We start from the raw sequence: 17,266 nt of genomic DNA, 5'->3' as shown, positions 1-17,266 counted from the left end.
AGTTTTCTGTTTGTTGCCCAGGCTAGAGTGCAATGGCGTGATCTTGGCTCACTGCACCTTCTAACTCCTGGGTTCAAGCGATTCTCCTGCCTCAGCCTCCCTAGTAGCTGGGATTACAGGCACCCAACACCACCCCCAACCAATTTTTGTATTTTTTAGTAGAGAGAGGGTTTCACCATGTTGGCCAGGCTGGTCTCAAACTCCTGACCTTAGGTGATCCACCCGCCTTGGCCTTCCAAAGTGCTGGGATTACGGGCGTGAGCCACCGTGCCCAGCCAAAAATTGGTATCTTTCTTAATTGAGTTATTACCATGGAACTTAGAAGGAAAGATTGCAATTTATTGTTGACTGTGTGTGCATGTGGATGTGTGAGTAAGGAAAGAAGAAAAAAAAAGAGGAGCAAAATCAACAAAAAATGGAGAAAGCATTAATTACTGTTCATTTGTGTAGAAAGTTTCACTTCATTTTGACAATTCATTTTGTTATCTGTGATCATCATATCCTTGATTCCTATATAATTGAAAACTAACTCTAGAATCCTCTACTTATATTCTAATATAGCCATAGCAAAGACGAAGCTTTATTTGATTGTTCTGTAATCAAAACGTAATTTTACGTAGCCATAGGTATGAATAATTTTTCAGTGATGTGCCAAAAAAGTGTTCCTCAAACTTGTTTTTTAGTTAGAAGAAAAATCTGCAGTTCTCGTGTCACAGACATCCTATGTTACATATTCAGCTCTTGTTTTTCAATAGGAATTTGGCAAAGCCATTTATAATCTTTTTCAAAAAATGAGAAAAAGTATACTTTTATTCCATGTACATTCTGCCCTTTAAGCCTCTAAGTTTCACTGCTTGGAAGAAATTCATAATGTTATGATATTAATAGAATTTTAGAAATATTGATAGAGAAATATTTTTTAATCTCGTTTTAAAATAAGGATTTCTCCAAATTCCTATTCAGATATGCTCATTATCTCTATCTTTCATGGTACAGAGAAATATTCTAATTCAACCTAATTTACTCCTGGAGCTTAAACTTTTAATTTCTGATATAATACTACTTTAATTTTATCATTTATACCATAATGATACAATTTATCAGAGGAAAAATATTACGAAAGTTTAAGATAACATTGGAATTCTAATATATCAAAAGACTGTTTCCTCTAAACCTATTGCTTTGTGTTTTAATATTGGGGAGCTTTTCGCTTATTTAACTAAATTCAAAATAGCAATTTCCAACAAAGACCCAATTCAAATTGATTCCATAAAATGCACATTTTATTCTGCATCATGAAAAAATATCCACATTTAAATAAAGTGTGAAAAAAAGCAAAGTTAGTCCTCCCTGATGAAATACAGTTTATTGTGCTGAAACCCAGAATTCTTTTGGGCTAAAAGCTTCCACCTGCCAATTCACTTTTCAAAATGACCATTTCTTGAGAACAAACATTAAATAAAGTGAAAATCACCACAAACTTCCCAGAAGCAATTGAATTTTGATCACAATTATTTCATAATTGACCCTAAAGTCACAAAGTTAAAATATTTTCACACATCCTGTCAGCAATCAGGTGATAGGTCAACAGTACATACAAAATTTCTATATTATACATTGCAGTATCTTTGTTTAAGTAGAAAAAAGGATCTGCTTAGCATGAATCAGATTTTGAAAAGAGCCAACAAGTACTGCTTAGCATAATGGTATTAAAAACATCCCGCATGAAATTTTTGCATTGTTTCCTTTGTCAATGCATGAATCAATTATTTCTGGTGAATTAACCCTTAAAGGCAGAGGCATTTTTAATACCCCCAATATCTCACTAATATGGTTGCAGTGACAAAAACATTTAAGAAGTTGCAAAATTAATTCCCATAGTAACATTAGTGTTATAGTAGAATTTACATTGTAGTATACAAAATGCCACAACTAGTGTAAACAAAGTCACTAGAACATAGACTAAAAAGAACTCTATAATTTTCAATGTATCATGAATCTGCACATGTTGTGTTGTTTGAGTACCAAGCACTTCTAAAAGTCATTGCTCTTTCAACAAACTACAATGGATGTTTTAGGGTAAAATAATGGTTCTAAACTGGTTTCCACTTTTCAAAACAATCACTTAAGTAATCTTTTCCTAATATGAAATGCATATTCCCTCTTGCTTTATTAACTGTGAACAGGTTCTAAGGTGGAAGGCGACTGCTTGATGGAAGATGCTGGTGCAGTCAACCCTAAGGAGATGAAAGTGAACACTACACTTATTCCCTTTCTGATAAAGGGTCATAAGAATAGCAAATGTGAAAACATCCCTGCAGAGGTCAAAAAATCAATTCTGACCACTGTGTTTTTCTGAAAATGAAATAAGCTAATCTTGATTTTAAAGAAAAGTGCATTTGGATTTTGTGAAGGTTGACAGTTCATGGCTGTGACATAATATACCAATATTAAATACTTAGGACTATCAAACACTTTAACATGGAATGAAAAATGAATCTTTGTTGTGATTTTGCATAGTTTACTAGCTAGGTATTCTTCCTGTTTGCAGTCTTGGCCTCATCAGGAATCTTTCCCGCTATAATTTGGTTGAAAAAGTTGAGGAGCAAATGAGGGGTCCATGACAACAATGGTTCTAGGAACAACAATAATCTTTATGTTGCCTTTTGCCAAAGTCCAATTTCTCTAACTCAATGGAGAGTCTGACCAAAAGCTTTGGATAGAGGGAAGTGGTTACATTTTATATTATGAAATATGATTTATCAGAGAATGAGGATAAAGTTACTTAAATTAGTTATTATGGATACTCAATCTGGTTTATTGAAGCGTCAAGGTGAATATTTTGGCTTTGACTGCTTTGGTCATTCAACAGTCAGTGATTCCACATGAATGAGAGAGAGTGATCAGATTTTTTTGTTTTCCCCCCATCAAAATGCAGCCCAACCAGCCAAGTGCTTAGGGGATTGGGTTTGTAGGCCAGAACCAGAGGTTCTAAGCTCATTGGTTGGTGGGAGAGCACTTATTTCTAAAGAAGGCCCCAACATTTGACAAACTTTCAAACTGCTTCCAAAGGTTTTGTTAAAACCTTAATGACAATGTGTCATCTTAAAAACAAATAAACAAAAGCTATTTAAAAGGCACCACATACAGAAAACTCATTAAAAGGAGGCAACTGCTATCCCTTCTCCACCCTCCTTTTTCCTCAGTTATAACTCTGGTCATAAGCTGCACTTTTTGGTTTACTGCTCTTTGACCAAGTGCCTTTACAAGTAGTATAAGTCATGACCTCATTTAAATAATCATGCAGTGGTAATGTAAAAGCCAGGATGGAAGTGAGCTGACTATAAAAAGCTTTGGATAGTGTCAGTGGGGTCCTTCACAGTCATTATTTTAAAAGTAGGATTCTTCCTTTCTATGATTACCTCTGGCTCAGTTATTAGCCAAGTGAAAACAAGATGCTTTGGGCTGAAGATTCCAGCATGTAGTGTTGTAATATCTTGTTTTTTTTTCTCCTTATCTCAAGACATTTGCTTTAGAAATCTCAAAGGGTAGAACAAATAAACCACATTCAGAAAATTAACATTTTTTCATTAGAGAAGATTATTGAAACTCTCTGAAGTAAATATACATACTATGAGCTCATTAATTTTGGAAATAAGGATACAAGTTGCCATTCTAAACAGAAATAGTTCATTTGGATAATGCATTTAATAGTGGCTTGGCCAAGAAGCCAACATCAGCGCAATCAATAAAAATATCTGAATAATCTACTTAAAACCCAATGAGTCAAAAAATAAATTTTAAAAATAAATTCCGGAGTCTCATCCAAATCCCACTATTAAAAAGAAATTATAGAAAAAAATCCTGAATGACTCTTGCTTTCCTTAACCATTATGCATTACCTCTTTAGGTTAAAATTCAACTGGAAAAGAAAATGTTGATACCAGTGACCATATGTCAAACATGCTTCTTATTTATAACCACATTTGACAGTTTACTTTGGCTGATGTCTTTCAACTGTTGGGAGAAGTAAATGAAAATTTCACTGTTGGGACAGGGTGCCTTTTGCTTAAGACAGTATGATTTCAACCTCTGTCATTGACTCTGACCTATCAAGAAAAACCAAATATTTACATTCACATTATAGAGTGCAATTTTTAAGAATTATTTTAAGAAATCTTTAAAAGTATGTATCTGGAAAAACCTAGACTAGATGGTTGAACTAGATAGTTCTTGTAATGTCAGTATTCTACAAAATAAAGTTTTCTCCCTAAGGTCTGACTGCCTGTGTTAGAAACTCAACTTTATCATGTAACAGGTATGCTATCCTGGACAAGTTCCTTAACCTATGCCTTCATGGGGTTGTTGCAAGAATTAAATTTGATAACCTAAATAAAATGCTTATCATAGCGAGCACTTGGTAAATATAAGCTTAGTTAACTTATTTAACTTCTAAGCCTAAGAGTAAAGAAGCAGATAGATTCTACACAGTCTTTTCTCAACCCTCACCTTCATCATCTTCCTAGTTCCCAGTCCAAATCCTCAGTGGCCCTGACCCTCATAAAGAATGAAAACACATGGGTCTTATCCTAAAAATGAAGTGATAGAAAATCTCAAGTCAGAATACAGACCAAAACTTATAACACATAGCACATAGTTAAGAATTTTGTTATAAGAGTGTCTGCCCATGTGGAATCATATATTTTGAACAGGTTATGATTATTTTAATTTAAAAAGTTGAAGGATGAACTACTCTAGTTTTTATTTGTATAAATTTAAGAGGTACACATTCAGTTTTGTTACACAGATATATTGGTGAACTACTCTATACCTTGGCCACTTACCAATTTTTTCACAAAATTGAGAATTTCTGCCAAGCAGTATGATTAAGTAGAAATAAGAAAAATCATAAAATTTACCTATCTTTCTCTTCTTTCTCTCTTCCGTCAAAGGAGCTTCATTCTCTCCACGTTTATTTGATTCATAGTTCTAAATTCCCAGATAAATATCAAGTTTTATGCTTACCTGCCACTAATAATTATTTAGCAAACTATGCCTCTCTCCATCAACCTCTGACCAGCTAAATCTCTTCTAAAACCTAAAAGAATATTTAGATAAAAATCACATCACCGTCAATCCCTGAAATCTCTTCTAAATTCTAGAAGAATATTTTGATAGAGAGTACATCATGGATACTCTTCTATGAAAGAATCAAAAAGTGATCATTTGTCATAATGTGATTTTCACCTGCAAGAAAGATAATTTTTTCACTGACCTAATGGCATGTTGATATAAGAAGGCAACAGCTGTTATCTTTGTTTTCTTATTTATTGGCTGGGGAATGGTAGCATTTGGTACACTAGAAAAGGTTAATTTGCCCATAATTACACTTCGAGTTTGTGGTAGAGCTAAATTCAGAATCCAAGACAAAGCTCAGATACTAATACTTAAGGTGTTTTCCAAAAGACTGTTTTTGTCTTTTCCCCCTTTCCATTAAGACGAGAAGAGAAATACTTTTACGCCTAATAGAAAAAATTATAGCACAACATTCACATGATTACAAAATATTCATATTTGAAAGTTATCCATGTATGATATGCACATTCTAGATAAATGTTCTCATTACCTACATGAAATTTTGGAAAACAAACTCAGAGAAAATTGCTTAAAAGATAAAAATTATACAAGATAGTGGAATTCATTAGAAATATGATGAATAATTTCAAATATCTGCCACTGCAAACTTCAAAACAGTCACTGCTCTGAAGGCTAGTATTAAAAAAATTCCAAATGACTTTAGTTATTTAAAAGAAGATATCAAATGGACCAGATCTCATAGGGTGAACAAAATCTCCTTAAACAGAAGGGAAAATGTGATTTTCATTTGGGCTCCAATAAGGTTAATTTTGATAATAGTACTTTAGTTAGCGGTCACAACTAATTTTTCTATTAAAGTGTTGAGTACAACAGAGGTACACATTTCTTCTAGAGCAATTTCAAATCCCAGATTTTCCATTTTTTCTCTGATGTGCATAAAGTTGTTTGTAAAAAATACTTAGGACATTTTTAGTCCTATACTTAATGCGAGATGCAACTAGTGTCATAAAAATTTTCCATTTTAACAATGAAGCATGGGCCTGTATTCAACCACGTCATTCACTTCAACCACTGTGCCTGAACCATTTTCAGTACCATTCATATAGCTTTGGTATTGTCATCAGGCTTTTGTGTGCCTGTTTGCTTTTTATCATAATCTCTTCCATCTGCTAGATCACATTTAGTGCAACAATATCCTGATACAGACTGATAAAACCTGCCATTATGATACATCACTCACATTTCCATTCTAATTTGACTTTTGCTATTATGTTACAACCACCTGTTGAGGATACAGCATCTGATCCTACCTATTAATAACATCATAGAAAAATATTGAAGGTGAGTAAATTGCTTTGGAAAATGTTTGGATTTCTAATACATATCCATTTACTCCTATTAATATATTACTTAGAAATATAATATTAAAATTTTATTCTGGATGCGCCAAGAGCATCTATACAGTGTAGGAATAAAACATGCAGTTATCTGGTCCCCAAAAGAGCATCTACTGTCTATGTGCTAGTTGAGGCAACATAGAACATGATTGTATCATTATTGCATGTATTAAAGCAAGTGTTCACCCTTCATTCAAATCTGAGTAAATTCAACTGCTAAGATTTGTGGAATCTGGGAACCTAAAAGACTACTCTATATACAATGTTTGCTGAAAACATGCACTCTTGCTGAAAACAGCAGGGTGCATTCAGCACCTCTTCATATCATGCACACAGAGAACAGAGATGGCTGAAAAGACACTATGATAACTGCACCATAAATAAACAATTGATAGTTTCCCTCCTTCTTGACAATCTAGAGTAATTCAAAACCATTATGTTTCTCACATATATGAACAATAACATTGTAGGTCGATTAGGTGAAACTCTACATCAATGTCAGAACACAGTAAATATTTGCACCACTAATATGCAAAGGCATGAATTAGAACTTCAAATCATCACGTTGTTCACAGTCATTCTTTTATAGCTTTACACCAGTAGTTAGTTTTGAAGCACTGGCTAAAGTTAAACTAACAACTTCTGTAATCAGATTCTTATTTTAACCACACATTCACCTTTAAAAGCTTACGCCAGACTTGACTTAAACAAATAGAAAAATACCCTGAAATTCAATAAATGTCAGAGGTCAAGAAAAAGATATCATCCTCACCACGAAAGCAACAAAATCCAAGTTTCAAGGCTGATTCCTTACGTCATAATTATTTCATTTTCTTGTGTTTGTGGTAGGTAGATATTGTAGCATTACATGGAGACGTGCTCCCCTGAAAACTTCCATTATGGTTAATGGAAGTTGCACGCACAAAGAAAGGAAAATGGAGCCCATGGCTCATAACATATGTTTTGAGACTCCTAGATTAAAGAGGCACATCTTGTGGGCATGTGAAGTTCAATAGAAATTCTAAAATAGCAACTGTTTTTATAAATCACTGTTTTGCACTTCTCAAGTCTGAATGTGATAACGTGTCTTTCAGTTCTAGTGGCTTTGGTTGGGAATACTGGGAGATAGAAAAGCTCATACAAATGGGTATAATAGACCAAAATATCTCCTTCGATTTTGCCATCAGCTTTTGCATATTCTTAACATATATGTACAGATGGTCCAGTAATATATAAATTACTCGCACATATTTTCAACTTCATGCAAACACTAACTCCCCTGCTCCCCATATTAAATGCTGTGCATGCAGTGACTGAAAAGCATGCTTCCCTGAACAACTTCCTAAAATATAGTTTAGTCAAAAGAAATAAGTTCTCCTGGGTTCTTAGAAGTGAATGTGTATTTTATTCTCAATCCATATCATTTAAGGGACTAGCTATATACAGGACAACTCTTTGTGACTTTTTTTAAAAACTTGATAATAGGCACTTTCTACAAAGAGGATTTGAATTCAAAAGACTAAAATTCAGTCTTTAGTATCCCCCTTTCATAAATGGATCTGCCTGAGCCACAATAGTTTATTGAATCAACTCAGCAGAAGTCCAGCAGTAGAACTGTGTGCAAAAAGCTTTAAAAAATTGTAACCACAATAAAATGATAGAAAAGCAGTTATCTGAGTTGAGCAACTTAATGTCTACTTCTTGGTTTGTTTGTTTGTTTTACCAAATTTCATGTGTTATAACTACAAACACTAGGATTCATGTGTCAATAATCCGTACCAGTGTTTCATTCTAAGTTACAGACATGCCACAAAAATTTATATATCTGTTTACATTCTTTTTTATTTTATATCATAATAGTTAGCATTTTGATATGATTACTTAAATGCTTTTTTTTGTATGTTTCTTTGCTAAGAAGCCTTTCAATGTCACTCTTGAACATGTTTTGGAAATACAAGTTTAGAGCATTCATCAGCTTTGGAAATTCAGCATCTCTTACACAAATTGTCAAAGGGCCCTTATACCCTGTGGTGCAGTGTTTCTATAATAACATACACTATACTAATAGTTTAGTATTTATGGTGTTGATAATGTCAGCTTACAAGATGGCAGCTGTTCTCCAAGAAGGAGGGAGTAGGGATTTCCTTACATAAGAGCTAATGATTACTATCTAAGTATAATGTTAAAAAACGAGAGGTATAGTTGATCAAAAATGTGATTCATGCACAAAACCCATAGCAATAAGTTTTCAATATCCCACACTGTTATCTGACTTAGGCAACAAAACAGTCATTTGAATGGAGCAAACACTGCCTGTAGGGGAAAAGAACCTAACACTAAGTTACAGAAAAATATCCTATGGAAAGAGATCATAACATGGTACTAATAGTTGAAAAGACCGAACTCTTCCTTGGCATTAATCTATAATTTTAACTTAACAGAACAGTGAGAAAATGATAGCTCGATATACATACTCAGCCTGAGATCAAATTTGTCATGGCAACATTGGCAGGTTGGACCCTGATTCTTCAAATATTACATTGCCTTGGGTAACAAAAATCATACTCTTTCATTATAGAATAGAGATTATAAATAAATGTAAAGTGTGCATGCAGTCAACTGCATAATATACAAGCAATATCTATGTTTTTAATCATCATCTTCTTTGGCAGGCCAGAATCCAGCTGGACATGCAATATTTACATATCAAAATCCATGTGTGGTCATCAACTTGAAAGCAAGTGAAAATATATCTATGTATATACTGTATATACAAACGTATGTATATACTGTTTTAATATATTAACAAATATATATGTATATATATTAAAAGTGGATTTCATCTTTGTCAGATTCAGGTGATTCAGGCCTTGAAACACTAAAAATATCCTGACATGGTATCTGGGGGGGTACTTGGAGTGGCATTTGGGATTTGGGAGACGAGGCCTGGGGTACGCTTTTTTCTGACAGTATTTTTAAAATTTCTGCCACCTGCTTTTCTAGGGCAGTCATTCTGCAGCTGAGCAGCTGGATGTCCTCTTTGAGTTCGTGTTTGACTTCCTGCAGTGTGGTCTGTAAGGCCTGCTCGGGGATGGGATAAAAGGGGTGCTTGGCATCAGCCTGGATGGGACTGTGCTCTAGCGGACTTCGGGCCTCCCCAGCCTTATCCAAACGAAGGTCACTTTTTGTAATTCCACTGTCACAAGAATCTGTTTTCCTTAGTGGGTTTTTGGTCACACTGTTCTCTGAATCACTACTCTTGGGGTCCTCAGACAATAGCCCCATTGACTCAGCTTTAGTAACATTATTCCAGTCTTCCTTTTTCTCCTCATGGGCTCCCATATTATTCTTGAGTCGCAGCCACCCTTTTCCATTTCCATTCTTCATTCTTATTGGGCTGTTGACTTTGAGACATTTTTGGTCAGCACCGCCATTGGGCTTGAGTTCCATGGCATCACGGTTGTTCTGCTTAAGGGATTCGCTGGTTTTCACATAGGCCAGAGACGTCTGAATGGGAGTAATCTGTGACACAGTCACCACACTGGTGCCGGTGATGGAGGCTCCATTCTGTAAGGAGCGGCTCTCTACCTGGAGTTGGTTCCTCTCAGGGTCACCCTGTGTTGAGCCCTGATTCCGCAGCTCCTTCTGCTGCTTGAACTTCTGGAAGAGCTTTCTGACTGGGTGGTCCACGGGAATGCTGAGGGTCACCTCATTCTTCTGCCGGAGGCGCTCCTCCTCCTCTTTCTTCACATCACTGATCTTACGAAAGATGATCTGTGGAACGGGAGAGATAGTCACAGCCTGATTATAAAAGCGGATGGATTAACAGTTGTGTGATACTATGCTGTATGTGCTTTGTGTTACAAAGAAAACCCTTGAATATTTGATGATTATTTCTCAAGAAAAAAATTCAAATACCATTTGTGGAATTGCATTTATGAAATTTATGGATGCAATATGTCTTAAACCCAACATAGAAATGTTGGCTACTTATTTACTTAGTTCTAGTCCCCTACATATCAGAGGGAGAATTACTCAAGAGACAACCGAATAGAGGTACTTTGCTTCTAGTTTATATTCCCATTATATTACCGTTTAGTAGGAAATACACAAATACATACATACATACATATTTGTATATGTATATATGTATATACAGATATAAGGAGATACATATTTATCCCTTAAATTTCTCTGTAACGAATTGCCACTTTTGTATGATTTTCCTTATTGTGTAGAAATAAGATTCAAAACCATTTTTAGTATTATCCTCCGTTTGGGTATCAGATAGTAAGAATTCCAGGCTATAAAGGTACTGAAAAGTTAGACAGTTTAGCAAATGGCATCTGAGTTGGGTGAGGGGAGAATTTAAATTGATTTATGTGACCCTAGAAGGCAGAACTAGAATTTGTGAGGAAAAGTTTCTGGGAGGCAACACCAGCTCAGTACACAGACTTCATTGCAAACTTCTCTCTATTGAATAAACTGCCTCGAAAACTCATGATCGTTCTACCACTAAAAGGTTAAAATAGAAGTATGTTTTCCATATGACATGTTCACTGGGTTGGAGGTTGAACTCTTTAATTTCCCAGATTCTTTAAATTTTAAACAAAAAATTAAATACATAGTACAGGTGAGGGGTTAGATATCCACAAATAAATGAGCATCGTTTTATTTAAAATGTATTTTGAAGATAATAATGGAAAGAACTTATGATAACCCCATCAAAAGAAATAAAAAATGTTGGCTATATAAGAAATTGCCACATATATTATCAGAGTTGGAAATAAAGTTAATAAGTGTGAGATTTTTGCTCAGAGTCCTGAAAAGCAAAGTAACTGCAGGTGTAGGCTGTAAGGAAAATCAAAAAAGACTTATATTAGATAAGGCACTTTCAGAATCAGAAAAGTTTATCACTCAAGGAAAATTACTTACCTTGATCACCCTCTGTACGTTGTTGATTAGAGTAGAAACACATGTGAAGCATGCATTCTCTAACCCATAACAGACACTCAACATACGTTGGTTCCCTCTCCTTGAACTCTCATAAAATACTCCTATCTGAAACCATTTACTATCATTTGAGTATTCAGCAGCTGCCTGGAGTAATATACAATCATTGCTTTTACACCAAAAACCAATACTATTGATGGTCACCGTTAACAGAAAAGTCAGAAAGATAGGAATTCCCCTTCCAGGTAAGAGTACATTTTCTAAAATGAGATTGATGCACTAAATTCAGCTTATCAAGTGGTACTAATTTGTATTTTAAAATAAATTCAGTAACTGTCTGTAAAGGCCAACTTTTTTTTCTCATTAGTGACACATGAAATTGGGTCTTTTCAAAATATGTAATAATAATCTCAAATTCTGACATCAAAGCTCCAGCAGTTTGATTAGAAGTCTTTCAAAGGGTTGACACATTTCTTACGCTTCCTAAATAAACATAGGTTGTACTAAGTCTTCAAGTTATGAACATTCTTTTCTTTTTTTTTTTTTTTTTTGAGACGGAGTCTCGCTCTGTCGCCCAGGCTGGAGTGCAGTGGCGCTATCTTGGCTCACTGCAAGCTCCGCCTCCCGGGTTCACGCCGTTCTCCTGCCTCAGCCTCTCCGAGTAGATGGGACTACAGGCGCCTGCCACCACGCCCGGCTAATTTTTTGTATTTTTAGTAGAGACGGGGTTTCACCGTGGTCTCGATCTCCTGACCTCGTGATCCGCCCGCCTCGGCCTCCCAAAGTGCTGGGATTACAAGCGTGAGCCACCGCGCCCGGCCATGAACATTCTTTAGAACCAGACAGACCCAGACACAGGAACGCAGATACTATTTTCCTATTTCAGCCCCTTTTTGAAAAAGTACTCACTTTGATTCTATGGGTGGACATGAGAGGCCTAATATGAATGATTTTCCACATCCCCCTTCCCACTCACCACTTACCTTTTTTATTTTTTTAAGGTGGTTGTTTAGCCTAGGATAGACATAGTGTTGGCTCGATGTGGTAACTGAGAGCAGCCTTCACATTTGGGAAAAGGGAACCATTTCAAAGTCAGTGGAGTGTGACAGGTACTAGGCACACAGGAAGGTCAGGTAAAATGCAGGTCCCCGTGCAATATTTGGGACATACTAAAAACATCAGACATTATAAATCTGAATTGGACATAATGTATCTTTTAACAAATATTCATTGTTTATTCAAATTTTAATTTTACCTGGGAGTCCTGTATTTTTGGCAACCCTATTGGTATATAATAGACAAGGACATTCCTATTTTTGTAATGTCTACATGTCCTGCCAAGCAGAGATTATACTGAAAGATTTGGTATTACTGACATCTGAGAATTTGTGGGCACCTTAGGCAAGGGCTTTATTTGTTTAGATTTTTCAATATAATGGCCAATAATTGCTTGCAATTATTGTGTGCTTACCAAGTTCAGAGTGTTTTGTGATGTAAGACTGTAACATGCCCATGTAAAATATCAATAAAATAAATCTTTCCCAGCTTCCTTGACCATCAGCTGCCCCCCACCCACCCAACCAAGAACGAACAAAAGTGTTTGAATTGCTACTATTTAGCTAGAAACGAAGACTCCAAATACCAAAATACATAGGGCAAAGGGGGTCTTGGCACAGGGCTTGATTTCTCACCTATACCAGGGGACAAATGAGATAGAGCTGGATCTGTATTTTGCTGTCAAGAAATGTAAAAGTAACTGGGAAAGATTAAGAATCGAGCTCTGACACATTAGATGACAGAATTCTGAGTATTGCACATTGTTCCTTTCCCCCTTTTTACTCCCGGGAGATAGGAAATTAAGTAATTTTAAACATAGCTCCCTTGAGGTTTGAGGGTACTTACGACCAACAAGACTGGTCCTGAATTGTTATCAAGTTTGCAGAACAGCAGGACCTACACATCAAATCTCAGGAGCCAGCAATGCACAGTGGAAAAACATGCTCTTTAGAGAGCCAAAGTTCCCCTCTTTGCTCCTTGACCTTCACGTCCTTTATAGCTCAGAGATGCACTGGCTGGGATTCCCTAGAGCTCAGGAAGCCACTGAAGGTAGTCAGTTGTGAATTCAGACTGCTAGAAGCCAGGCAAGGCAAAAGCACTGTGTGAGGTGGGAAAAGTTATTGCACCCTGTAGGTGATCTGCCACCAGGGACTTGCAGGCCATCAATGATGCCACACATAAAGAGAGCCAGCAGTTGGACATGATCAGCTCAAAAGCCAACACTCTGAGGCGTGGCTACAGGCCCTCCAGATCTCAGACACAAGCCCTAGGTCCTGAAGTAGATCCCTCTTTCTCCTTAGCAGCAGGCCTGCTGACAATCTGCAGCCTGGTGAGAGGATAAGCAAGTGCAGGAGGAAGGTTAGAAAGAGGGGGTCATGAGGAGATTTATCACCCAATCTATACAAGTGGAACTGAAGCCTAACCGCAAACAGTAACACTTGGATTTGATCAACTACTTATTATATCCAGGTTTTTTTTTTTTTTTTTTTTTTTTTTTTTTTTTTTTTTTTTTTTTTTTGAGATGGAGTCTCGCTCTGTCGCCCAGGCTGGAGTGCAGTGGCCCAATCTCGGCTCACTGCAAGCTCCGCCTCCCGGGTTAACACCATTCTCCTGCCTCAGCCTCTCCGAGTAGCTGGGACTACAGGCGCCCGCCACCACGCCCAGCTAATTTTTTGTATTTTTAGTAGAGACGGGGTTTCACCATGGTCTCGATCTCCTGACCTCGTGATCCGCCCGCCTCGGCCTCCCAAAGTGCTGGGATTACAAGCGTGAGCCACCGCGCCCGGCCTTATATCCAGGTTTTTAAGAGGTAGTTTTTTTTAAAAAAAAATTACTAGTTTGAATTGACTTTATAAGATTAGATTACATTTATTTTATTTTACTTTTGACCATGGAACAAAATAATGGCATTGTAAAATGATTATACAATATCTGTATATAGCAAAGTGGTCACTTCCACACATGTATTTTCTCACTGAAATGTCATGGAAAGAGATCATTTTACGAGCTAGGTCCTATAATTCTGTACTGTAGGACACAGGTCATATTATTCTTATATCACAGAGAAGCAAATTGAGGCATAAAGAGTTTAAGTGGTTTCCCTTAGGTCACACAACTGTGTGTCCAGGATACAAATCCAAGGGGTCAGATTCCAAACAGTCTTAACCATTCCACTCTCCTGCTCCTCAAGGTAACTTTCACACTTTCTCCTGGACTCTGTGAAAACTCGGATAGATGAATGCGCGAAGTAGGAAGTCATGCAGCAGTTTCACACCCAGCAGGTCACCCTTCACAGAGCGTTTGCCATGGAGAACCGTCCCTGAAAGCAGTGAATTGAACATGATTGAAGCTGTATACTTGCTGGGAAAGCGGTAGCCTTGACTAGCACCTTGAAAGAGCTTTGTGGGAGGCAGTCTCTAGACCCTCCTTACTCTCCAAAGCAGAGCCAGTCAGCTTAAATGCATGCTACCATTTTGTAGATTCCGGTCCCCTTCAAGGATGCCTTGTGTTTTTGTCTTGTTTTGTTTTTAACTTTCTTATATATATATTAAATACACTACCTTTATGGAAGGCAGGGAGCAGGGAGGGTCAAAGAATGTGACTTTCCCTGGACTCTGACATCAACCTTGATTCCACTTACACCTAAATCATTTGTTTATGAGAATAGGGATTTCTGTCTGCTTTGCTAACTGCTATATCTCTAGTGTCTATAACATGCCTGCTACATTGAAATTCCTCAATAAATAAATGTTATTCATTAGTTCAATAACCTTTTCATACATTCAGCAAATGTATGTTTGCGATGCGTCTATGAATGGCGAATGTTACAAATAAGCAGGGCACTTTATAGTTCCTTCACTATGTTCCACTGTCTAAACAATGAATCAGTGCTATCTGTATATTATTATTATTATTAATCATTAATGTCTACTCATTTGGAAGCAGGAGCTATATCATTTGCCTTCTGGCATTCCTAGAACCTACCCAACTACTGAGCAAATGCATACAGGGTAGACTCAGGTTCAAACCTTTGACCCATAAATCAGTCATTGAAAGGTTTTGAATCAGAACCTGCTTTGATTTCATTGCAAGGATGCAATAATATCCATTAGAAGCTTGTTTTCTAGCTTATGACAAAACAAAATTTTCTTTCCTACTGCAAGATAAGAGAATATAGGCACTGATTTTGAAATGGAAAGCTTCATTAAAAACAAATGAAAATGAAAAGGTGATTTAATCATGCTTATGGGCTTTAAACACTAATTTACAAGGTGCTACCACCAGCTGATCCATATCTTGTATGCAAAGTATGACAGTCTTTTGTTTGTTTTAAGTTTAAAAGAACGTACAAATATAACAAATAAGAAGATAGAACATCAGGGATGCCTAACATAAGTAACTCACTGTATTTCAAAAACGCTAAATGCAATTAGGCCCGCTCTATAAATCCTTACAGTTTTAGAGACAGCTTTATGACCTAAGCTCCAATTTTGAGTGACACTGAATATTTATTACTAAGAAAACTACATTTCCATGGTAATTATTATACATTACCATTATGAGTATTCTCAAATTAATTCTGCTGAATGTTTCCTTTTAAGAAGGGCTTTTTGGCTGGGCATGGTGGTTCATGCCTGTTATCCCAGCCCTTTGGGAGGCCAGAGTGGGAGGATCACTTGAGCCCAGAAGTTTGAGACCACCCTGGGTAACACAGAGAGATCCTATCTCTACAATAAAATTAAAAAAAAAAAATAGATACGCATCGTGGTGCATGCCCGTGGTCCTAGCTACTTGGGAGGCTGAGGCAGGAGGATTACCTGAGCTCAGGAATCTGAGGTTCCAGTAAGCTATAATCACACCGTTGCATGTCAGCCTGGGTCTCAAAAATAATAATAAATAAAAATTTAAAAAAGAAGGGCTTTTTACCTTTAGCTTTATTTTTAACATGCATACAGTAAAATGGTTCAACTTAACATAGTGGAAACATTGATAAATTTTATTTAGTTAAACTCTTTAAAATGGTGTGTTTTCATTTACATTTTTAAAATTGCACCCTACACTTTGGCCATTGAAAGAATCTATAAACAGTAAGATTTTTCATAATCCAATTGAATCTTTCATGGGCAACTGGCAAATTGTAACTCAAAAAGTAAAATGTCTCCTGCTAATTCAATATGTAATTTATATAGCTTAATTTTACCCAATTATTATATGGATAATCATTTTTCTCTAGAAAACAAGCAATTTTTTTAACCATGAAGAAATTATTATAGAAAGTGTTAAAGGATTTGAGTTCATAAGAGTTCAACTTGAATGAATTAAATGGTGTGAAAAATGTATATCCTTACTTATCAATGTAGTATTAAAAGAAATCAGCCTTTAAAAACCTAATATTTGGTTTTATTCTCAGTATTAAAAACCTAGACCCTTTTTCCTTGATGTGCATTGTGTCCATCTTTTGTCCAATGGCAAATCAGATTGCTGCTGAACACTATAAAAATTAAGGACAAAATTTAAAAACCAGAAATCAGGCTATGGTTCCAGCTACACATTTATTGGTAGAATGCACAATAACCTGTACTGTTTCTATCAGCAAAGAGGTTTATTTCATTTAAGCTTTTTTTCCTCTGTGCTTCATTATGTTCTGCAGAATCCATGCTGGAAGGTTTAATTTATTTAAATGATAAAAGCTTCTTAAACTTAACAGGGAACATGGCCAACTGAGCTTTCCATTTCAAAAGTAGGACATTTGATCATAAAAG

General features: G+C 36.2%; 1 protein-coding gene across 1 annotated transcript in view; it reads right to left on the bottom strand.

Annotated features, from left to right (window-relative positions):
* Positions 1-1,265: 1,265 nt before the first annotated feature.
* KCNH5 (potassium voltage-gated channel subfamily H member 5) overlaps positions 1,266-17,266 on the bottom strand; it is a 344,681-nt gene continuing 328,680 nt past the window's right edge. The window contains exon 11 of the mRNA XM_055289151.2: positions 1,266-10,268. Coding sequence (XP_055145126.1) covers positions 9,321-10,268 — 948 coding nt within the window. The 3' untranslated portion in view covers positions 1,266-9,320. The remainder of the gene's footprint in view (positions 10,269-17,266) is intronic.

The sequence above is a fragment of the Symphalangus syndactylus genome, chromosome 8, assembly GCF_028878055.3.
Source record: "Symphalangus syndactylus isolate Jambi chromosome 8, NHGRI_mSymSyn1-v2.1_pri, whole genome shotgun sequence".
Classification (NCBI taxonomy): Eukaryota; Metazoa; Chordata; class Mammalia; order Primates; family Hylobatidae; genus Symphalangus; species Symphalangus syndactylus.
The sequence above is the reverse complement of the archived record's forward strand: the minus strand, read 5'-3'. Positions and strand labels throughout refer to the sequence as shown.